Source organism: Sinohyriopsis cumingii, chromosome 13 (assembly GCF_028554795.1).
Source record: "Sinohyriopsis cumingii isolate HCF-2022 chromosome 13, ASM2855479v2, whole genome shotgun sequence".
NCBI classification, from domain to species: Eukaryota; Metazoa; Mollusca; class Bivalvia; order Unionida; family Unionidae; genus Sinohyriopsis; species Sinohyriopsis cumingii.
In genome coordinates, this window is record NC_142973.1 from 60517003 (window position 1) to 60542741 (window position 25739).

The 25739-nt window shown below is 36.5% G+C and overlaps 1 protein-coding gene across 2 annotated transcripts in view; it reads right to left on the minus strand.

Annotated features, from left to right (window-relative positions):
• Nucleotides 1–15988, minus strand: part of LOC149785671 (uncharacterized) — a 112925-nt gene extending 96937 nt beyond the window's left edge. For both annotated transcript variants that reach the window (XM_089979496.1, XM_089979497.1), the window contains exons 1-5: nt 15934–15988; nt 10810–10976; nt 6886–7374; nt 4460–5056; nt 3228–3830 (exon numbers count right to left, since the gene is read on the minus strand). In XM_089979496.1, coding sequence (XP_089835622.1) covers nt 3228–3830; nt 4460–5056; nt 6886–7374; nt 10810–10929 — 1809 coding nt within the window. In that variant the 5' untranslated portion in view covers nt 10930–10976; nt 15934–15988. The remainder of the gene's footprint in view (nt 1–3227; nt 3831–4459; nt 5057–6885; nt 7375–10809; nt 10977–15933) is intronic.
• Nucleotides 15989–25739: the final 9751 nt, after the last annotated feature.

Below are 25739 nucleotides of genomic sequence, written 5' to 3' on the forward strand. Positions count from 1 at the left end.
ATTGAGTTTAATACCTGTTTTTGATTGTTTGGCATCACTGAAATGCTTGAGTTGACATTTTGTCAATGATAACTTATTTTGACCACCTTTTATTTGATTTTGCTTTAGTGATATTCTTATTCCGGTGCACTTTGCTGACTCTGATTAAAGCCTTTTAATCTGACCAGGAGTCAGAGTGACACTAACATGATGATATGACATTATAATATCTGTGACTGATTTAATTACGCTACATGTTTTCCACTGGTGCATCAATGACTCTCATTCGTCCACCAACACCTTCAAGTAACATTGATTTGTCAATGAGTATAACCGCAATTACTCTGTAAGCACCATGAACAACTGGTGGACCAGCTATGGTAACAGAAGGTTGGGTTGCTTGAGCTCAAAAGTGAATATCAACTACAGATTGTCTGGTTAAATCAAGGTGTTCCAGTGAAAAGTAATAAATCGGATACAACGTTGTAAAATCTAACTGTGATATTTGCAACCCTGTGTCTATGTTTTTATCACATCCCATAAACGTCATTAATTGATGATATGCACACCCTACCTGACTTTGATCAAAATTTAATAATATATCCTCAGCTGGTTCTTGATGTCCTTTTATCCTTAAAGAAACTTCACTAACTCCAAGTTTGTCAAATAGCATATGACTATGTGTTTGTGAATTTACTCACGCAAAATCTTGAAAAGCAACAAATATATGTCGTGGTGCAGAAACACCCTGCTGTGATGCTATATGCCATGTAAAAAAAGCTATTGACATTAGTTTGAACACTGTCCATGGTTACTGTCAACCATCACAACAATGATTTACTGCCCTGATCCATAAAAGAAAGTAGTTTCTGTTCTTCTGCAATCTGTTGTTGACAAAACCAACTCTAACATGAGCTGCGTACTCAGTATCACCTGTTTTTAAAATTTCACTTTCTACTTCAATGAATGCTTCAGCAGGTAAGAAATATCTGCTTGTATCTTGAACTTGTAATTCAACTCGTCCACGTTGATTTGGTTGTCGTGCGTCATAAGAGTAATACTGATAATCGCGTATATCATCTTTATGAACCAGTGCATCAATGTCAAACGCGGGATCAGATATATGCTAGAACATTTTATTATAATTATCTTCGTCTAACATGAAGAACACTTTCTGCTATCAAACTTGAAGCTATATTTTTTTTCTGCTTCATCAGCCAACTCTGACTGGCATAGTTCTGGGCTTCACACATTTGTCGAATTCTTCTCTTTGATGATTATGACCGGATGTAACTGTCAAGACAATAACATGGTCAGCATAGGCTAAATATAGATTTTGTGGATTAACACACACAGAGAAATTAACCTTGAACAAAACAGGGTACCAGACAAAGACCGAAAAATCACATGACACTGCATCTATCACTTCCTTTACAAAGGCATTTCATCCACTCTACAAAAGTTTCGTCTGCATAATTAAATCACATACAATTAGCAACATCCGAATAAATCATTACCAAGCATTAACATGCCAGCATGTAAATAGATTCATATTACTTTAGAAGGAAGGCAGTTATTCTACTCGACGACATCGGGGGGTGGGGAAAGGGTCCTTGCCGAACAATTTCACGTAGAAAACACCTGAATAAACAACACCATAATCGATAAGGAGATTATTCAGCAGCAGTGGGAAAATGGAGCGAATGGAAAGAGAATTATATATGTACCAAGATTTAAATGACGTTTTTGAATGGTTTTGCAATGTGCATGACAAAAATACCTGCTCACATATCATGCTTATGTCAAGAATAAGAACTATTAATGTATATTCAGTTAAAATAAATCTATTATTATAACAAGAAGAGCCGTTTCATAATTAATATTACTTTCAAAAGATGATATTAAATGTAGATATAAAATGCTTTAAAGTATGTAGCTTTCTTACTCTGTACATAACATATACTTCTCACAATTTTTTTAGCCCCCTTCTGGAAAGGCCACCCATTTTTTCTGGTGTGGAAGTGGTGGCCGTATAAGAGGGGGGCCACTGTATAAACATTCAAAATTGGACATCAGGATTATTGGTTGCAGAATGCATATTTTCTGCATCTTACAAATGGACTTTTTTAAAAAATGTTTTGCTTCCAAGCAGACAATGTCATTTCCTCACATGAAACAATGTAAAATCAAATAAAAATTTTCATGGATTAGAAAAAACAAGTTATTTGTCAATACAACACATCTGAAAACAAATATTATGCATTTGCAAGGCAAAATTTGAAGTCAAACATGGGCCATAACTCTGTTAAGTTTATATCATAAGATTGTGAAAATCCAATTTTAGATAGGCTGGTTTAATCTGGTTTTAAATCAGTTTCACCAATATTCAGTTCAAATCAATTTTGGTCCAAATTCAGTATAAATCCCTGAAAACATCAATATTGTGTGTTTGCCAGGCAAAGTTTTAAGTCCAACATGGGTGGCCAGATCACTGCCATCTCACCTCTGTCTGTGTGGGTTTCAGTCTCAGGTTCGGCTAACGTAGGTACATGAGAAAGCCTGCCAGTAGCTTCTCGCGAGTCAGTGGTTCTTCCCGGGGTTATCCCGGGTTCTTCCTCCACCAGTTATACTGGCTGCCATGTATAACCTATCTTGTGCTGAAAAATGGTGTTAAACCCTACAAGAATAACAACATCAAACATGGGCCATAGCTCCATTAAGTTTATGTCATAAGATGGTGAGAATCCAATTTTACCTAGGTCTTCTTAATATAAAGCTTTATACCAAATCTGGTTTTAATTCAGTTTTGCCAATATTCAGTTTAAATCCATCTTGTCCATATTCAGTATAAAATCCCTTCAGTCCATTTAGTCCTTCAAAAATGGAAATGAAATTAGTTATGGATATGATGCAAAATGACATTATGGGACGGACATGGATGATACTATTTGCTCCTTATAAAGATATGGGCAAGTCATAAAAATGTTTTATTTGAAATAAATAAATATATAAAGCAGTGTTTTGTTTACCCTCACTTGTGAATCAGAGATCCCCAAAGTTTTTACATTGACCCCCAGTTTTGAAACCATGATTGTTTTTACTCTATCTGACCCCCACTTCTGACACCAGGTGATCTTTGACTAAGTCTTGCATTCCGAGGTGATACACTTATAATGGCACAAATAAACAAACATAATGATACAAAAATACATTAGGACAATTATCATGTTTGTCCATTAAATACAAACCTGGGAACCTATACCAGCTCGGGTCACTTTACCAGCAACTGCCTTGTCAACATATGGCTCACTTGAAACAATGTTGGTTGTGCTACCAGGATGGTATGGGGATTTTGCCATCTCTTCCAAAATCATCGAATTTCCAACACTCTCCTCACTAACTATATCTATTTCAATATCCGATGGCAATTTATTCTCTTTTAAGCATTGTTTTAGCACTGTCAATGATGTCCCGATATTTGGCAACACAAGACGTGTGGAACATTGAGGAAAACATCTGTTAAGTTTTGCTGAATCAGCTGACATTTGTTCAAGGTCAGACTCTGCTTCCATATCAATGTCCTCCTCAGAATCATCAAGCATACACTGCATAGAATGTGTCGACATACTCTTTTCTTTTGTATTGTTCTGAATTGAATTGTCTGACCTTGTACTGTTTTCTGTGTATGACATGGTATATGTCCTTGATCCCACCTGCATACCATGGTGAAGGTCACTACCTTGATAAGATGATGGGGCTTCCAGAAAAGGATCCGTGTGATGGCTGTCCAGCAAATTTGATTCAGGCACCTTTGCTTTGTCTTTAACATGAGTGGACATGGATTCACAGACCTGTGATGGCAAAATAATACCATGAGATACTCAAGCATTTGTAATGTGAAAAATAAAAGCACAACTCAGGTTCCAGATATCTACAAATTTAGGGAACATTTTCTACAGTTCTAGCCACTTCTTTTCTCACCTTTGTTGGTTTCTGTAATTATTCAGAATACAATAAAATAAAATCAAATGAAAAGAAAACATTAAAGCAAAATTTAAAAGCGTCTACCAATCCATTTAATGAAGAAAAAAAATGCCTGAGAATCATAAAACATTCAACATCACTCAAAGATTATACAGACCAAAATGCATTAATGAGCACTGTTACTGGAATGTGAAAAGTAAGCCAGTGATATAATTTTGATAAGAGTAATGTAGAATCCTTCAGGATGCATACAAAAATTACACATCTGATAGAAGCAATAGCATCAGTCTGGGATACAGAGGCCAAAAACCAAACACACAGGTATTAGTGACCGTGAGTAGAACATAGCACAAGTCCTCCTGAACTTTCACGTGGGCCAGCTAGAAATGGGTAAATCAAGGCAAACAACAGTTCAAGATTAGCCACAGACACTAATCAAGAACACTCATAAGAATCACTATGTTAGTATTCATCTCAGACTATCAATATTATTTACCATAACAAATGTTGAAGAACCTGCCTGTTCCTCATCCTCATATCTTGCAATGTTCTCACTGTCTGTTTCTGGGAAGTACACTGCAGTTTTATCTAATGATGATGTTGATTGATCACTATTTTGTGACATCTGCTCAGATACATTATTTTTAACTGAATCATTGCCAGTGAGTACTGTTACTAATTCGCTATTTTTATCACTGTACTGTTTCAATATAGAATCAACTGGCAAAACTTCCATAAAGCCTGAGGCATCATGAACAGGCTTATGCTGAAAAGAAGAGGATAGGGTGGTTTCATCATGGTTTATGAGTTGATCTGCTGATGAACATGTGATAAATTCACCCTGGGTTGAGATGAGATTCGATGATGAATATGGGGTGAAATCCTCCTGAATTATATCAGTGTTGAGAGTTAATTGTCCATTATTTGATGATGCCATTTGCTCAAAGTGTGCTGCACCATTAGAAAAATTTTCTTTTTCACTGGCTGTCACTGATTTAATCAGACCTGTCTGTGTGTCTTCTAAGATTTCAATATCAGAAGTGTCTGTTTCTGATTTTACTGAAATGGGGACTGTGTTGAGGAGGCTGATGGGCTGAAAATAAATAAGACATTATGTAATATCCTTCTAATGACAAATCAAATGCTTCATTTCCTTGAACTATAACATGTCATTTTCTGCCATTAATATATTTTAAAGTGTGACATGCAAACATTACAAGCTCCATTAATATATTTAAAGTGTGCCATGCAAACATTACAAGCTCCATTAATATATTTTAAAGTGTGACATGCAAAAATTACAAGCTCCATTAATATATTTTAAAGTGTGACATGCAAACATTACAAGCTCCATTAATATATTTTAAAGTGTGACATGCAAACATTACAAGCTCCATTAATATATTTAAAGTGTGACATGCAAACATTACAACAAGCTTTTTAAAAATAACCAACATTTGATTATCAAATATTATTTTGTTTCTGAGTGACTTCTTAGACTCTGCTGTTAAAGTGACTTGTATATTTCGAGTGAAAACGATAATTTATGTATACCAATGTTCTGAGATGGTAATTTTAAGAAATCTTTTGCTTAAACTGGTACATGTTTTATTGAGTATGCAGCAGAATCTTAAACAAGAATCTAATGTTTCAGCAGTCAAGTTATTACCTTGGCAAATATTTTAGTGAGCAATCCTGATATTATGATAGCATAGCAATCGTAAGTGGCTGATGTGATATATCTATGTGATAATATCCTATTAGCCTTCATTTGTTTTCTTTAATGTAGTAGATGTCAACTTTGCAAATTTATACTCTGTGTCATATATAGTTTTAAAGCAGCTTTAAAACAATTTCACATTTATACTAATTACATATATATTTATTGTGTATTTGGCTATAATGTAACCGGTAGCATGAGAACGAGGAATGATGACAAAGTTCCAGGTCAGAAAACATCTACTCCATGTTATGTGATAGTACATTATTTTAAGTATTACTTCTTCCCACCTGAAAGGTTTTGATGGACATTAGTAACATATGAAGGTGTAAATGTAGATTCAATACAGACTGTAACAGATTATACAATGAAAAGAACAAGCATTAACTTTATCAAGCCCTTAACAGTTGATGTTATGTACATCTATAGTGTGTGCTTAACTTTTGTCTTTGATTAAGGGTTATGCCTAGCTGATAATTTGTCATGATTCTATGAATCAAACAAGATGTTTACCTGAATCTGAGTTCAAGACCTGATGCTGTTTATGACTTGATTGGTTTTTCCATAGAAAATAATAGTGTCACATGTCAAGTGAAAGACGTACGTAAAGAGACTTTGTAAACAAGCATTCATTGCTGTTTCATATCAGTCTTTGGGAATCTATGATTAGAATTTGCAGTTGTGCTCAGACAGAATTTGAGTGGATTTAATTATTGAAATTATTCACCGAGTTTTTGGACTAAAACACAACCTTGGGATTACTGAAAACTCATTCAAAGGCATTCTGGTTTATATCACTGTGGTACATCAGGCCATTCAAGACCCTTGATACATCAGGATATTTAAGGTTATTGAAATTCATTCAGAAGATTCTATACTTTTGGACTTGTGGTAGAACGTTCAGGATTATTTGGGATTTAATTCACAATACTGTAAGTTTCTTTTGAATTTTCTCTTGTCTTCTAGAGGAAAAAGCTGTTCAATTTTACTTCACTTGCTGGTTTCACTTCTTTTCTATTATATAGTTTAAGATCATAAGAGTTGTAACAAGTAGCAGACTAAAACTTAAAAGCACATGGCTAAGTCAATGTAACAATAAATAAAATGATACAATGTTATAAATGTAGATGGCTATGATGTTACAACCTATAAAATTAGGTTTCTTAATTAGAAGGCTGATTAATTTATAATAACTGACTTACCTGACAATTTATTCCATCCTGCTTTATGTCAGATGCAGGTGCCCCTAACACACAAAATGGATTTCTTGTTTCAACCGTTTCTTGTATACTCTGACGAGGGACTGTCAAGTTACCACTGGAGATCATATTAATATTGTATGCACAGTCCTGAGTTGGACTGTCATCAGACACTTGCATACTATCTGGTACATGGAACACTTGTTCTCCGTTATCAGGTTGACAGCAATAATCATTTTTCAGCAAAGTTTTGTAATGAATGCAATGTCTAATGAGGGACTGAAGCTGCAGAGTTTGGGAAAATTTATCAATTCCATTCACACTGGCTTGAGTTAATTGAATAACACCTTCATAAAGGTATTTTAAAACACTCTCAACTGCTGATCTATCATGTCCACTTGGTACGTAGAAATCAAATACATTGTTTTCCTCTGTGTGCAGTAGAAGTCTCATTATGTCTGGACAGGCTGCAACCAAGACTAGCTTGTGAAGCTGTAAAATATGAAATAACACAAATAAATTTAGGATATGCATGATTTTAACATACGGAATGGAGCCCCATTTCTGTTAGGTGAAAACACAAGGTCCGTATTTGGATCATGGTATGCATCTTTCAAAGATTACAACTGTAATATTTCTCAAATTAAATCCTGGAAGATCTTGGGAACAAAAGTTAACATGCTACTTGCAATAAATATGATGTTGGCAATCAAAAATAATTGTCATAATTATCAAAATCAAAGGACTGACATGACAAAAAAGAAATTAATGACCTCTATGAGCAAGGAAATTCAAAATAGTAGTTTTAATTAGTTGAATGCCTTTTTTAACAAAGCAGTAATCAAAATATTGGAAATACAGATGACTTGAATGGTGATGGTAATACTATATTAAACAGGATCAAAAGGATCAACAAAATGTGAGATACATTTTTACCATCAGTAAATACCAATATCTTTCTAAATATTTATAATCATTTAAATTTTGTCTTTTCTATACCACTTAATAAAGATCTGATTTTCTTTTAAATTCATAAAATATTCTGAGAATATATACAAGCATTTACAAAATAAAATGATTCTGTATACATAGCTGTCAAACTATATCATGGGAAGAAGGTGATGATAGGATGTGGACGAATACCCTCCCATCTGCTGCAATGGTCTAGTCACCTCCAGTCCTTGACCGATTTCATTATCTTTGTAATTCAAAAGAGGGAAATGGTCTCGTTGATTCTTTTCAACTGATCACCGTGTCTTGGATGTGAGAAGTTTATAAACCCAAAGCCACCGGTGTAGCCACATTTTCAGCCATGTGAGAATTATTCATATTGTCATGACCCGTTGTTTCTATTGTTATAGCTGGTGTACTTATTTTTGGAGTGCAGTGATACAGCCAGGTTTTGAATGACATAACTGTCATGCATACAGGTTTCTGCTTAAATAGTGGTAGAAATTTTAGAAAAACAGACATGTTTCTTCTTAAAAATAGGGTTAAATGCAAAGTGTGTAGAAAACTCTTCTGAATATATATATTTCATAATTACAAGTGCTGTGGATTCTATATTTTGTAGATAAGCACAGTCAATACATGTATTGCTAAATATTAAACTACTCTGATACAGGTTTGTGGTAACTTTTCCATCAGCCAGGGTATCATTTTGTTCATGTAATACTAATCCAAGTGGGATTATGACTAATCCAAGTGGGATTATGAGATTGTTCAAAGGATTAATAAACCAGGTGAACTGTCCCATAGCTGAATGGATCCTTGAATGGCATATCTGTTCCCCAATCTTTTATGTCGATAAAGCATGTGAGACTGTACACAGTGTAACGGTGGTTTGATATCATCATCAATATCTGTGAGTGTGTGTGTTTTGGATTTTTTAACATAGCTTTAACAATGTGAATCCTATCGCTACGATGCCAACAGTGTGGCAATTTATAGTGATGTCTAGCACTGGGGTATCATGCCACAGACATGTGGCATCTTGTCCCACCCAGTCAAATTATCCTGACACCAAGATGACCAGCCGTAACATGTGACTTGAAACATATTTTAGTTTGTCAGTACACAAATACTGATATTTAAGCTCAATTTTTCCAGTACAGGGGCAAAATTTACAAGTAAAAGCTTACATAAACCATAGTAATGGAATCTCGCGACTTCTAACAAATTTAGTCGCCATCTGGAAAGGACACCTTCTAAAGAACCACTTCCCCTGTGCAGAAGGAGTTGCTGTATAAGAGAGGGACCACTGTATATGTACAAGTCAGTGTTTATAAGCTCAAATGAAGTATGAAAATGCAATCAATGACCTATGACTAATCCCAATTTTAATTAAGTCTTGTTTTCAAAACTCATTCACAAAAGTGCATATATGTCTGTGGTCAGATCTGTACCATTTTCAGTGAGAACAAGAAGTGTTCTAGTGAAAACCTCAAGTGAAGACCACACTTTTCAATCAAAACCAGAAGTGTTCTAGTGAAAACCTCAAGTGAAGACCACACTTTTCAATCAAAACCAGAAGTGTTCTAGTGAAAACCTCAAGTGAAGACCACACTTTCATTCAGAACCAGAAGTGTTCTAGCGAAAACCTCAAGTGAAGACTATGCTTTCATTCAGAACCAGAAGTGTTCTAGTGAAAACCTCAAGTGAAGACAACACTTCCATTCAGAACCAGAAGTGTTCTAGTGAAAACCTCAAATGAAGACCACACTTTCATTCAGAACCATCAACATAAAGCAATAATAGTGCTTTAGTGAAAATCGTATTTAAGTTTTCACTTTCTAGATCATTCAAGAGGCGGCATTAAAAAAATTCAGTGCTTTTACCCAATTTTCATCATTTTTATATATTTATATATATACATGACTTTTCTAGGTTGGACACAAACATTTTCATTCTCCGCTTTTTCTCATCTTCCCAGCAGAATTGAAACCCTGAATAATATTGACCCAGATAAACTGGCAGGAAAATGATGACTCTCCTTTACTGCTATTTCTAGAAAAATTAATTACCCAACAAACATTCTATCTCTTCCATATATCTCTGAGTAATCTTTCCTAAAGATCTTTATGAAATTAATCAAGGGGTATAAATATGCCCCTTCTTTTACTGATTACAACACAAAATTGCAACATCTGCTTTTGCCCTGCCATTAATATCGTGATTCTGACATTCTGATACGATATGCATATCTGATCATCTGAAACTCTTTAACCAACCCATCTTGAATATCTGATCGTCTGAAACTCTTTAACCAACCCATCTTGAATATCTGATCATCTGAAACTCTTTAACCAACCCATCTTGAATATCTGATCGTCTGAAACTCTTTAACCAACCCATCTTGAATATCTGATCGTCTGAAACTCTTTAACCAACCCATCTTGAATATCTGATCGTCTGAAACTCTTTAACCAGCCCATCTTGAATATCTGATCGTCTGAAACTCCTTAACCAACCCATCTTGAATATCTGATCGTCTGAAACTCTTTAACCAACCCATCTTGCATATCTGATCGTCTGAAACTCTTTAACCAACCCATCTTGCATATCTGATTGTCTGAAACTCTTTAACCAACCCATCCTGAAATGCAAGCTTTGCACCATAAAACATTTTGTGATTGGCTACATCTTTGCTTGCATTCAAGTCAGATCCACATGCAAAGTGCACTGTTTGCAGAATAAACAACACAGACCCTGATCTGCTGGTGCATCATGCTACAACAGATCAGGGTCTGTTTGTTTGCAGTTTGACTGGATATATCAGCAATTAGATCATGTACAGCAAGTCTTCTAATGTACTTTGTTGCCAGATAAAAATGATACTCTAAAAATGAAAATTAGTGTTGATTCCTTTTTTCCAGTGCAAGTTGAAACAAGAAGGATGGAGTGACAAATAGATATATGGAAAACAACCTTGTATCTGGTACTTCCAAGGTTCAAGGCAGCATCGCAGTACTTGTCCCTCTTCCATAATGTGGATATCTCTGCAAGTAGCTGACTCGAGTGATCTGGATTTACGTACACTTTTTCCATCTCTCTACGTGATATCAGTCACATGTAGCTATCATGATGGGAATAATCTGAAAGAGAACGCAACTAACATATTGGTATCACTGTTGATTAGAAAATATGGGGTCTGGAAAACCCACCAGTAAAAGTCAAAATAAAGGAGTCTCTCCAGCCTGAACTTCCTTCCTTGCAGGTCCTGGATTCTACTCCTGATCCCATAACAAGCAAGGTTCACTTATTCTGACTGTCCTATTAAAACAATGTGACATATTTGTGCTTTATAGACAGATTTCCATTACATAATGAAATCTTTCACACTCTCTAGATTTATACATATACTTCCACCATTGTGAAATTTTAATTTCATTTCGTGTTTTTTTTTTTAACTGTAATTCCAATTCAATCAAGATTTTCTGGAAAAGAGACATTCAACTAATATCTCAAACCAAAGACAAAGCAAAGTATACTTATGAGTATGATCTATACTTACTTGCAAGACGAGTAAAACTGCAAATTGCAGACCCAGATCTGCCATCACATAAAGCACCAGAAGATCTGGGTCTGTGCATTTTGTTAGCGGTATTCTGAAGAATAAACAAAAGACCATCATCTGCAGGTGCATTATGCCTCAGCAGATCATGATTTTTGTCTTTGACTCAACTTATAAGCAAGTATATATGGCAGGTTTCAATATCAATCATATTTTCTGTGTTCTCCAATTTGTTTCAGCTAGCAAACTGCCAAATATCAATACCTAGAGCTTCAAGAGTTTATATTTAAACTGTTCACAAATTCAAATTAAACAATCAATTTTTAAATCAACTGTACAACATTTTCAGTGTTATGGTCATAATGGTGGCAAACAATGTTCTTTGAGGCAGAGGAAAGTTAACCTGGAACAGACCACCAATTAGATTCAATGATACAACAAGATCACCTATCATTCTTTGACAATTTGTATTATTTCTGATATTATTGGCTGTAGCAGTGAACACCCACTCAAGCTACAATTTGCTGGATTGATAGGCTGTCAATCCAGAAAGGGATTGCTAATAAGCACAGAATGTTTGGAAACAGCTGATGCAATATGGATTTGATTATTTATTGTTTTTATGCTGGTTTTAATGGCACCTCTAACAAATTATTGGGTATAACATGCTTAGAAAATTTAGAGCCAAGTGCCCTTCTGAAGAACACATGGAGAGTGCTGATCCTGTCAGGTGAAAGTATGTATCAAACATGCAGCTCTTTGATGAGCCAACGTAGCTGCAACATATTGATGGAAGAGACTATACTTACTATCTGGGAACAAAGGTCAGTCTACATAACTGAATTAAAAGTCATACAGATTTTAAGCAAGACATCCACCATGGAACATGTAGTTATTCTGCACCATGGCCATGTTCTTCAGTCACTGTGACACTGAGCTTTTAATCCTAAAATTTACATGGTTATTCCTTACCCCTCAGTACAAGCAGTCCATAAAGCTTGGTGCTGGTAGATGGTGGAAAATTTTAGTCATTGTGCAGAAACCATTTTTCTTCTTTCAATTAGTGACCATTTCCTTCAACAATGAGTGTGTGTGTGTGTGTGTGTGTGATTATGATTTTTATCGTAGCTTTAACAATTTTTCAGTCATATCACTATGAAAGTTGCAGTGTGAAAGTTTATGGTAATGTCTAGCACTGGGGCATCATGCCACAGACATGTAGCATGATGTCCCACCCAGTCACATTATCCTGACACCAGGCCGACCAGTCATAACACTAACCTCTTAATGCTGAGCACCTAGCAAGGCAGGTGTAGTACCATTTTTGTAAGTCTTTGGTATGACTCAGGCAGGGATCAAACCCATGACCTCCCGCTTCCGAAGCAGACACTCTAACCACTAGGCCACTGGAGCGGTCCTTTCAACAATAAAATCTTCAGGCTTCTTCCTTACTTCAAGTGCAAGCCACTGACCAAGACAGGTAACTGTAGATCATGAAGAACTCGAGTTACTATGCAGAAACCATTCTTCTTAATTCAGTCAATGCCCTTGACCTCTTATAATAAATTTAATAGTTTTTTTTAAATAAAGTAAACAACAAAAAATACAACCTTTGATATCATGAAAATCTTGCATATCCAGATACTTAGAGCTGTTATAGCTAGATGAACATCATAATGAATTACTGAAATAAAAAAAGGCATGTGACCTTTACCAAGATGATATTCTTCAGATGTGACAAACAGGGTTGTACATACCAGGTTCCAAAGTGTAAGAACTCAATATTCAAACAGCAGCAGCATCAAAATGGTAATCGACTGAACAGAATAATGTCATACTATTACAACAGCTACTTTCACTTAACACAGTATAACTTATACTCTTCCTTGTCACATGACCTAATTAATAGACATCGAAGACTTTAAAAGAGAAATTGTCTTTTTTCCATTATGGTCCCTAACTGCCAATCACCTACCTTTAAACCCTTTAATATTGATGATGTCACATTAACATTATAGCACAATTTCCTGTCTAGGAAAGAAGCAAACGTAGAAAGCAGCCTGGATACTAGATGTAACATGAATTAAGAGCGATTCTAAATACACAATTTAGTACAGGTGGATGGGAGGATGGTGCTCTTATTGTAAGAAATTACTGAAAGTGGATTTTGTATAAAACTTGGAGAAATTGAACACAAGCTGTTTTTCTGTGTATACTGTTTGCAAATAAATGGTTTCTAGTCAGTCTTGAACAACCTTGACAGCAGATGTCAAAAATAAAATTAAAAGGCATATATTGGGCATAAGCAGCATTTTATGATGAAGACAATATCACATATCTCCATGTATTTTGGTAATAATAATAATGACACAATGTTTAGTCCCATACAATATGATGAATCTATCTATACATCTATATATCTATCTACCTACCTACATCAAAATTTAATTCTAAATCTGTGTGTGTGATTTGGACTTTTGACGTAGCTTTAACGATTTTTCAGTCATATCGCAACAATGTCTGCAGAGCGGCCCTTTATAGGGATGTCTAAGCACTTGGGCATCATGTTGCAGAAATGTAGCAGGGGCCCCGAGTGGCCGAGTGGTCCAAAGTGCTCTCTGTTACGGATCACTGCCATCTCACCTCTGTCTACGTGGGTTCAAGTCTCGGATTCGGGCAATGTGGGTATGTGAGAAAGCTTGCCAGTAGCTTCTCGTGGGTCGGTGGTTCTTCCCGGGGTTTTCCCAGGTTCTTCCTCCACCATTAATACTGGCCTACATACATAGCCTATCGTGTGCTGAAAAATGGCATTAAACCCCACAACAACAACAACAACAGCAGACATGTAGCATGATGTCCCACCAAGTCACATTATCCTGTCACCAAGCCAACCAGTCCTAGCACTAACCTCTTAATGCTGAGTGCCAAGCAAGGCAGCTGTTAGTACCATTTGTATATGTCTTTGGTATGACTTGGCCAAGGACTGAACCCATGACCTTCCACATTCGAAATCTCTAACCACTTTCTTGGTATTAAGTAATTGTTCATGGCAGAATGTACAAAATTTAACACTCTGGTTTAATATTGCCCTTTTATGTAAACCGCCAGCCAAATTAAGCTGACTCATTCGATCCTGATTTCTAAAGCATAAGGTCTTTACAAATGAATACAACAATAAAAAATAATTTATGTAATGTCAAGCAGAAAACAACATAAATAATTAGTTATCACAACTAAAGAAAAATATTACTAAATCACGACTAATATGAATATAGCAAATTGTACAAATAAATGTCAACCCTATATATGGCCTAACTGACCCTGTAAAATCCACTGTAAAAACAAAAAGGTACCTGAATATATACATGTCATCTTCACTTCCACTAAACATGTTGTGCTATACTTAGTTTAGAATTCTCAATTAAAAACAATTGTAAAAGTCACCAGAACTGAATGAAGAACCATCTTACCCGATCTCTTCAAATTTTTTACAATTTGTCTCTCTCTTAATTTGAATCACTCGTTTTATGGGATGTGCCTTCTCACACACAAGCGGATACCACAATGACAAAACTAGTTGTGCATGCATAAATTAGAATAAATTGCTAATGGCAAGTACTCTTCATCATCTTTATATGGGAATTATGAACAAAGGACTGATCATACCTGAAGATATAATATTGAGAAAACTAAGTGAAAGAAGCAAGTAAAATGTAAACAAGCAGAAATGTAATTTTAAAGTATTATTTCAGGAACGATTTGGAATTCTCTTCACTATTATCAGTACTAACCACAATTGTACTTTCAATATGGTAAGTTTCATAGCTATTGGGTTACAGCCTTACAGGTATGCATGTAATATGAATGTCAGTCAAGGGACTGGGTTAAATAAAAGACCAATATCGCAGTCCTCATTATATTATAAGACACTGTAATGTTTGCCATATACATTGTATTCATAGACCCATGTAACACTAATTGCAGCAACATGACTACAGTGCAATAGGTTGATACTATCAATGTCATGATATAGTGCAAATAGAATACAATAAAAACAAAGATTATCCTTAACATTTAAAAGACATTGTTTTTAACGTTTCACTTATTACGTATTATACGTTATATCTGACTATACCACACCCACCCACCCTGTTATACCTATTCGTATTACCATTAGCCCTTAAAGAAACACAAGGGTATTAGAATAACTGTACACAAGGCTAAAATATTCAGTTTTTTTGTATATCTGTAATTTTAGCTCTTACTTGATGTTACCCTCGAAACAAAATACCCAATAATAACTATGCCTACGAATTTCATACCGTGACAAGAAAAGTATGTTATCATACGAAAATAGGTGACACTATATTGAATGTGCATCTAATATTTTCAACCTCTGTCATAACTTTCTATGTTTAAAACAAAAGGTAATATTACATACACTAGTCAAATAAGATAAAATGATACATATAATGCCAGTTGTTTTCGTGAAAACATTATGTTTATCACTTTTTCCTAAGCTCAAAAATATTACTTACGATTTCATCCATGTGACCTAGGAATACAATTCTTGTTGATCCACCGCTACTAGAGGGAGCTGGTGATCACGTTAATAACCTACCGTTGATTAGGCCGAGTTTCCTCTGACCGTTGACACCCAATGTTTGATATTTGTCAAACAATATAACTAACCTTGTATCTAAAATTGGGTGGCAGGGTTAAGAAAAGTCTGACTACAAAATGGCAAGCTTGTTACACTGGTATTTTCAAGCGAGTCTACACTTTTAAGTTTCTCATCATTAACAGTTTCGGAGCGAGCAGTTGAAACAGCAATGCTTTAAAAAAAAAAACAACAAAAAAAAAAAAAAAAAAAAAAACACATTTAAGATACTATACTGAAATTGTCTATTAATGTAAAATACAGCATATATCTATTGTCAAAGGTCTCGTTTAAGTTTAAGCTACACTGCATACGTCTATCCATACTCTCAAGTAACCATAACATAAGAACAGTAAAATGCCACAGGAGAAAACTAAGGCTCTCTGTATGCATGCACGTTAAAGAGCCCTCTTCTTCCGTACATTTGAAAGTTAACAGTTTCTGTTTACACGTGCAAGTTGTTACTTTTTTATATAGTTAATTATCTATACCCTCAACTATAAAATCCAATAAAAAAAAAACAAACTCTCTCTCTCTCTCTCTCTCTCTCTCTCTGCAAGTTGCAAGATAAAATCTAATAAATGATAATTTGTTATAGATAGATTTCACGAAAGAAAAAAGTGACTCTCTCCTCTCATTCTCTTTCAACATACTGTTACGTGTTTAGGCTCGAATAAACAGTAACACAGAAAAAGTGAAAACAACAAGCTTTATAAAATTTAACAAATAATTTATTTTCCTGGAAAATTCTGTACAAATTTTAAAAAAAAGAGAAGAACTTACGATTTCAAGAATCAAATCCAAAAATAATCTAAGAATAATCCACGAATTAAATTGCAAAAGTCCTAGTAATAAATGTTCTAATAATTTCAAGTTTGAATCCTAATGGAAAATCCAGTATGGATGACGATGACGTATGCTGTAGTCAGTACTGTGATTATCTACAATTCCTTGTAGAAATACAAATAATGGCACTCCGGTGTTGAAAATCCAAATTAAATTTGTAAGCAATGTCTTCCAAAATTTCTGTGTGAGCACTCTTCAAAATATTTCCAGAGAATAAATAATTAATCCTTTTGAAATCCAACTGATCTGAAGAATTGTTATAGCTCAAATCTGGCTACAACAAATTAACTTGACATCAGTATGAAAAGCCCAAAACTGAGAAATCTCTCTCAAAACAGAGATTATATTGTATCATAAGACGCAGTTTCGAAATTCCCTCAAGTTGCAAAATCAGAGGGGTGGTCACATGATCATGTTTATATCACATAAAATAGAATATGGCCTTGATTAGACCGATGATTTTATTCCCAGAATAAAAATATTTTTAAAAAAGTTTACTTCTTAACCCACGTAGTCCCATCATGACCTTGGCAACAACCAATCATTTTAAAATAAAATAGAACTTTGTTTACTAATTCTGAATCCAGGTCAGAATTTAGATCAACACTTGTTGTTTATAAACAAACAGTCAAGGTCAAACAATTTTCTGAAAAAGTATCATCTCAGGTGAATAAATTTACATTACAATAGCATGTAAGAAAAAGAAAAATTATAAACTGACAAATAAACAATTAAATTATAATAAATATATATTAAATCAGATATACATTACAATACATACAAACTTACATACATATATACATACACAGACATTTTTAATATACATGTAGTTTAGTATTCATACACATCTAATAAAAACCAATTATTAATAGTTTGACTGAAATCTATATAAACAAACACCCAAAAAAAGACGATAGGAGATTGTAAACAGTTTCGTTAGAAATGGCATTTAATGTAAAGTGACCAAGGGAATCAGATTTTCTCTCCATTAACTCAACAGTTACCTTCGATATGATTATTATTTTAACTTTAATTATATCACAAGATCTTTTGAAGAAAACGAATAGTTTCTGATGCATATACATTTTTAACTCAGTACATGCCACTTTGAATGCTACTGTTAACAAGCCCATGCTTGTTCGTACACCAGTAAAAGCATAAAATGTTTTCTGCTTCCTCATTCTTTGGTTTTTTTTTTCTCTTCAATTTTGGTTGAAATAACTTCATCAAAGTCAGAATCCTATTCACACTTACTCGATTTTAAACTGCTTTTAAATCAAAACAGTCACATACCGAGTTCAGAATTACAGCGAAATTAGAGTTTAAAGTATCTGAGGTAAATCTGATCCTAAATTTGGTTTGAATTAATTTTAATCTGAAAAACAGTTGTTCAGATTCCGCATTGCCATGAGGAATGACAAGTAGGAATTTTATAAGTCTGAATAGTGTTGGAAACAAAGGAAATCCATTTTCTTTGATCCAGTTTACATGATTCCAGTAATAGTATTTGTCAATTCATGGTTCTTCGTTCCCGTCAAGATTCACGCCGACCTCTTTCATAACAGGCGTCCGGAGCTATTGCTCAGCCGTTCAAAGTAATATAATTGTAGCTTAACAGTGTCAGGCACGATGATATCGCTGCTGCCAAAGTTTAGAAATCTGTCCGACAAGCAGATGGTTTTGGTCTTTGGTGCTGCAGTCATTAGTCACGAGGATGATTCGGATTCCATACACCCAGAGTGCGCGGTAAAGAGTGCGAAATGTGTCAAGCTGTTTCTTATTGCAACATGCTTATGCATATTGAAGTTTACTTGTCCTTTCTTTAATGTTTTAAACCTGGTTGTTTTACGGTCCGCTCTTTAGCCGTCAAATATTGTCCGAAGAAATTGAAATGCGTTTGGCGGTCGTAAAGACGTTCTACTAAATGAAGAATATATCCTGGTCGCCGTATAACCTGCCCCCACAGCCACAGGACATATAGACCCACTCAGAGCCCGCTACACCGTAAAGGACTTACACCTTTTATTTGCTTGGCGGCAGCAAGGTGCCAGACGGATAGGAACAAAAGGATATACCCACAGAAATGGACATAGGACAGCTCATACCGGAGTTCGATTCGTACCGTAAAACAAGGGACGTTTCACAAAGCAAAACATGCTCGACTGCTCCTAGAGGCAATTAAGAAATATCTGCCCGTCCGTGATTCTGTCAAACAACTACAAGCGCGTCAGGGGTCTCAGGTGGAATTTATAGAGGGTACAGAACAATTATTTAAACCAACTGTCGAACCAACCCAAAAATTGTGACAGCAAATGAGGCAGCACAAAAAGCTCTTGCGACATTGCCCGTTGATATTGATGGACGTCTCCAAGCTGCTCAGCCACCACTCGGACAACCTCCTCAACCACAACCTCCTCAACAGCAACCTGAACCGCCAAAAGTTAAAATTATGTATAAATTTACGGAGTAAGGTATTGCCGCTATCAGTGACCCAGACCAAATACTTAATATTTCCGCGTTTGGATGTCGTGATAGAAATATGTATGTAAAACCTGAATATCTTCAAACTCTTAAATCTGCCGATTGAGTTAGGAATGTATATCGCATCGTTCCGCAGATCGAATATCAGGATTAACATTTTTAACCAGGCAGTAAATGAGTATATTGAACAAGAAGGAAAAAAAATGGGACAAAGAAAAGAAGAAACGAATCAGCAACTTGTAAAAGCAGGAGCTGAAAGGAAATCAACCGCAAAAGCAGGGAAGAAGAAAGCAGGATAAACCTCAAGAGGGGAGGAAGAAAGAGCAACTTGAAGTGGTCTTGTTACTCGATGAAGTGGCCTTATTACTTCATGCCCCAATAATGCCCTTACAGATGTTGAAAAACTGGAAATTCTGATTGGCGGAAGACGAGCCGGTAATAATTCCCCAGAAATTATTAATGAATCAGTTGCTAATTGTCATAGATTACTTACGGGCGGTATCATGGACATTAATGTTTATCTGTCCCTCATTGATGAAATCGTTAATGACTACTGCAGTGATTAAGGACATGCAATTAGATTAGTGACAAGAAAATAAGATGACCATACATAATGCTCAACGTGGACCTCTAACGATCAGGGTGATAAATTCGCGATTATCTACGTATCAAGCGATCTACGGAGATGGACTCGGTGATGTTGTTCAGGGCATATTCAGAAGGATAGCCCCAAAAACAATAAAGATTGCAAAGCAACTGGAAATGAAAGCTATTGACGTTGTTCGTGATAAAGGTATAAGTAGTGAAGGGAGTGAGATTAGCGTCAATGGGAATTAGCATTAAAAACACCCTTGGGTCAGATTAGCGTCAAGGGAAATTTAACATGGAGAAAAATCGTGGGTCAGATTAGCGTCAAGGGAAATTTAACATGGAGAAAAATCGTGGGACGGTTTAGCGTCAAGGGAAATTAAACAGGGTGGGACTTTATAGCGTCAAGGGAAATTGAACATGGGATTTTTTTTTTTTTAAATTTTTTTTAAAAAATGGGTAGGCAATTGAAAAGTCATTCTCTTTTCGAGAAATATGACTGGCCCTGAAAAGGGCCTTTGGGTTTTCTTCTTCTTCTTCTTCTTCTGCTTCTAATTTCTTCTTTTTCTCCACCAAGTTCTTATTTTATCTCCTACACTCTTTCTCTTCTTTTCTTTCTTTTTTTTCTCCTGCTCTTCTTTCTTCTTCTCTTCCTCTTCTTCTTTCTTCCTCTTCTCATTTTCTTCTTCTTTTTCAATTTTTTCGTTCCATTTGCGTATTCTTATTCTTTCCTCTTCATCCTCCTTCTCCTCCTTTATCTCTTTCATGACACCACTTATCTTGTCCTTTACCTTTCTTGAGTTATTAATTTCCATCTTTACACGATGGGGACTATAGGAATAGTGGTCTTCAACCAGTCTTATTAACATCTGCTCCATCATTCCTAAGTTGTCTAAAACGTCTTGCAATCTTTGCATTTTGTCAATTTGGTTAGAAGCCATCTTCTTTGTAGAATGGTTTGAACGACGAATACTGTGGGTTCTTATAGTGAAAGCGCGGACGTGAAGGAAAACATCCCCTGAAAACATAAAATTGATCTTACCTAGATCATGACCAAAAAACAACGCGCGGACGTGAAGGAAAACATCCCCTACTTTCTCATTTCTTATAATAAAAACCAAAACTATACTCTCCACATACGCTAAGAAACAATAAAGAAACCCATAATCTACTATTCACACAAACATACCTGAGCTCTTACAAACACAAACACACAAACACATACCCTCACACAATGAAAAATGAGTTAGTGTTTATATTCACGCTACTCTACCTACACACATTGGCAAATGGATCGTTATTTCTTTTCTAGATTATTGGGTAGCCCTGAAAAGGGCTGTTTTTTGAACTCCAGATGCACCTATCTAATGGTTGCACCTTCCTGGCCTGGCGCCACACACGCATCTTCTTCCCCAGTCTTCTTTCACCTTTCTTCTTGGGAGTGCAGAGGCAGGATATGTGGCTTCAGAATCCCAATTTTCGGTTTCTGGGATTCTGAAATTTCTTCTTCTCTCCTTTTCCTCCTATTCTTTGTTTCTTCTCTCCTCCTCTTCTTTTCTTCTTCTTTCCTCCTCCTCCTCCTCTTTCATTCTTGCTTCTTCGACAATGGCCTCCGCGGCCAGTTCATTTAGTATGCGCCTGGCATATTCCAGGTGCATCTGGAGTTCTAACAGTTTCACTATTCTGGTCTTCATTCTTCTGGTGTTGATCAATCAACAAGGGTAGCTAGACTGCCGAGCGAGTTTCAATTTATACTGAAAGCGCGGACGTGATGGAAAACATCCCCCTAAAAACATAAAATTGATCTTACCTAGATCATAACCCAACAACGCGCGGATCTAAAAGAAACACTCACTCACTTTTTTATGCTACCCATCACTATTTTAAATTTTTTTATAAATCACTTCAATAGACTATCCACATACACAAAGCAATCCAATCTAACCCCAAATTTACACCTCAAACACCAAAAAAGACATCATTTTAATCTACTATCCATACCAACTTACTTAACCACTTACAAACACAAACACACAAACACATACCCTCACATTTTTTTAAAAAAGAGTTAGTGTTTATATTCACACTACTCTACCTACACACATTGGCAAATGGATAGTTATTTCTTTTCTAGAGTATTGGGTAGCCCTGAAAAGGGCTGTTTTTTTTGTTTGCTATGGCATTCTTTTTTAGTTTCTAAGAATGCGATGTCCTCTGAGGATAGACTTTCTGGCGATAGGTCTGGTTCTTCGGAAAGAGAAGAAGAACTCTTTGGTGTCGATACGACAATCGACAAGCCTCTGTCAGCTTCAGATTGTTGCTGCTGTTGTTGTTGCTGCTGTTGCTGCTGTTGCTGCTGTCTCTGAAGTCTGTACTTCTCTGTCCATTCTTCTTTCTCTCTGTTCATTTCTTCTCTGAAGAGCTCTTCTATCAGGTCTTCAGTGATTTTTAACATTCTCACATTCTCTATTTCTTCTGGCTTCGGTATCAGACTGTGTCTGACCCTATGCAAATTCACGTAGGCTTCGTTGAGCTTAGCTAGTTTGGAGCACATCTTCTTAGGAGGATGAGTCGACAATGGATGGTTAGACTGGAAACAACCCCGGTTCTTAAAGTCAAAGCGCGGACGTGAAGGAAAACATCCCCCACACGGTTTTCGAGCCGCAACGTTCAATGAGTGTCATGAGAGGGATACTAAGAAATCAAAGAGCATCAATCCAACATTCTTATAGCTAGACAAAAGACAAAGTCATTTTTTTTTCAAAACACAACATTTTTTATTCAAAAATCACTTAACACTAAACAACAACTCTAACATTTTTAACAATAATCCAACATGATAACATCAAACAATTGTTTCAAATCGCAAACATTTTTTCTCAATTGACAGTCTACTTTAAACAGGGCTGACAACGTTGTGAATGAAATTGTGATTTCCACTGTTGGAAATCATTAGGCCATTGATGAACACTACGTTTCCTAGCTTGAGACAAAAGATAAGCATAATGGTCACAAAACCATCGATCTACTTTCACATCGTTTCTAGCAGAAGAACGAGGATCAAAATGAGTCACTAAATGTTCTAAGGAATAGCCCAGGCTGCGATGATGCAGAAAATACACACAGTACTGTCCACACACCAAGGAATCTGTGCCTTGTAATTTCACATTATTGAATCGGGTGGTTTGAGCATTTCTTCTCATAAAGTCAATGATATCGTCTTCCAAAGGGGGCAATCCGTACGAATCGAAATATTCCACACATCCTTCTTGAGGAAAGTAGACGGCTACCCAGTGGGTTCCTGGGAGATGACTGTCGTCCGTGTTGATCACGTAAGCTTGATGGTCTTTAGGTTTGCGATGAGGGAGTTCATCTTTAGCACAGACGACAGGATTCCAAGAAGACGTATACGAACTGTGGTTCAAAAGGTAATAAAGTTCCCAGGTATCCATTGATTTGTGTGTGTTTTTTTCTTCTTCACAGGTAATAATAAGTCGTCAATTCGATCTTGACTTCTTGCTTGAAAATGTCTGACGAATAAACGGTTATTCGTTCTGTTTCTTCACTCTGATTCAGGAGAGCTTCGACACGATGGATCTCTTGAGTGGTTAATGGTGGACAAGAATGTTCACGCAAGTCTTTATACCACTGATGCGACACGTCTTTGTCCGAGATGAGACTCCAAGCTTCGTCTAGATATTCGTCCAATTTTTCTTCTTGACTTAACATCAGGCATTTATCGTGTTGAATTTGACTGGGATGATCGTTTTGACATCCATAGCAATCTTTCTTGATCAATTCCGTCATTTTTTCGACCAAGTGTTTGGCAAAACAGGAGACTAAATGGGCTTCTTGTTCTGGCCATCTTGACTTCATCATGATCACTTCTTCTTTTTCCACGGTCTCCTCACATTCCATCTTTAAAGTTTCTCCACTAGGTAAAGAGGGATAACAATCTTCCATGGTTTCTAGTAATCTAGAATGACTTCTCTCAAACTGTTGATTTCTATGGTATTATCGAATTCTGCATACAGGATGACGTTCACTGTCTCTGTCAGTTTATCTGCAAACTGAAGTTCCACACGAATCTGGCCTGATTTTATAGGGTGGAAATGTCCCTCGTCGCTGCCTTGGTCTGGAGTGAAATCGAAAGCCCACAAAGCATAGCCTCCTGCATAATCTTCGTACGTAATGCCGTGACTGGTGTTGGTTCCTAACTGGCCGGTGGCTTCGTACAAGGACAAGTATGATCCCAAGTAATTGTTCTTGGTAAAGTCAGGTTCGAAAGGTCTGGTACACAAGGTCTTGCCATCGCGACTGACTTCGATTTTCTTCACCTTGAAGTGTTGAAAGTTGAAAGGATTTTCACCGAAGGCTCCGTTGAAGGCTGAATTCGAGACCATACCAAGGATTAAACGTTTGGGTAACTGTCCTTGAAACAGATGATCTTCGATCATGGAATGATGGTTAGCGGGAATGGTGAACGTTTTCACTTCCACACGTCGTATGGGATACTTGGCGGTCGTTCTGCTCAACGTTTGACTGATGTCATTACCTACTTTGGGTAACACTTCCACGCGTCGTACGTAGAGTTTGGCCTCCTCGATTTTGCTTTTAGGATTGCCAGCATCAGCATCAGCCAACAAATGGAAAGCGGTACTGCTGCGATTCAGTATCAGGCGGACATTGACCCCGTTCAGCAAATATTTCTCTTGCAACCACATGTCCAAATGCAAACGATCCATCAGTTCTAAACTCTGTCCAACTAGGATTTTGTTTCGTCTTTCAACAAAGCCGTCATTGTCTTTTTTAAATGTGTCAAACTCCTTCGCTTCGTCAGGTTCCCATAGCACACAGGCATTGAGATGAGTATTCTTGGCATCTATTCCGTACGTCAAGAGATTTTCCAGGTAGGCACGGTATGGGTAAGTATCCATGCTGCTGCTGACTAGTTTGTTATTGAAGTACAAGTCCACTGAGCTGAACAAGGAATGCATGAAATTGTTGACGGGAGCTATATTCTCAGTGTCTGCTACTTCACCATTATCCTTATCTAGAACTTTGACTTTCAAGTACAAGTAACTGCTGTTCAGATCGATGTAATCTTCGGGCTGTCCCTTGATTTCAAACTCGATGGGAGCAGAATCGACCAATGACGGGAGCTATATTCTCAGTGTCTGCTACTTCACCATTATCCTTATCTAGAACTTTGACTTTCAAGTACAAGTAACTGCTGTTCAGATCGATGTAATCTTCGGGCTGTCCCTTGATTTCAAACTCGATGGGAGCAGAATCGGCCAATGAGGAGACGGGGTGAAATTCCACCCATTGGGATTCTTGCATCGTCATCATGGTGGGGGGCATGGCAAACAGATCCAGTTCCGTCTTGGAACAGGCGCAAGACTCTCGGTGCATCATTTTTTGTTCTGCTCTTTCTCAATAATCGAAAACGTCTAAGTCTCGAACGGTTCTTCTTTTCTTGGCCTTTCTAGCTTGAAGTCTGGTGAAAGGGTGTTTTCTTCGTCGTCTCTTTCTGCCTTGTCCTTGCTGAATGCCTGATTCGGTAGCGTGCAGGGCATTTATAGGTGTGTCTCGTCGGCCTAAAATGTCTTTGCCCGTTTGCCGATTTTAACATATCTCCTAAACCGTGTCCTCGCTGTCGAGCAACCCCTCGGTACACTGGATACATGACTTACGAGTCGTGAGAAAACCGTTTTCGAAAATGGAGTTTCACCGTGACTTTTCCTTTGGTGAATGGAATATTTTGTC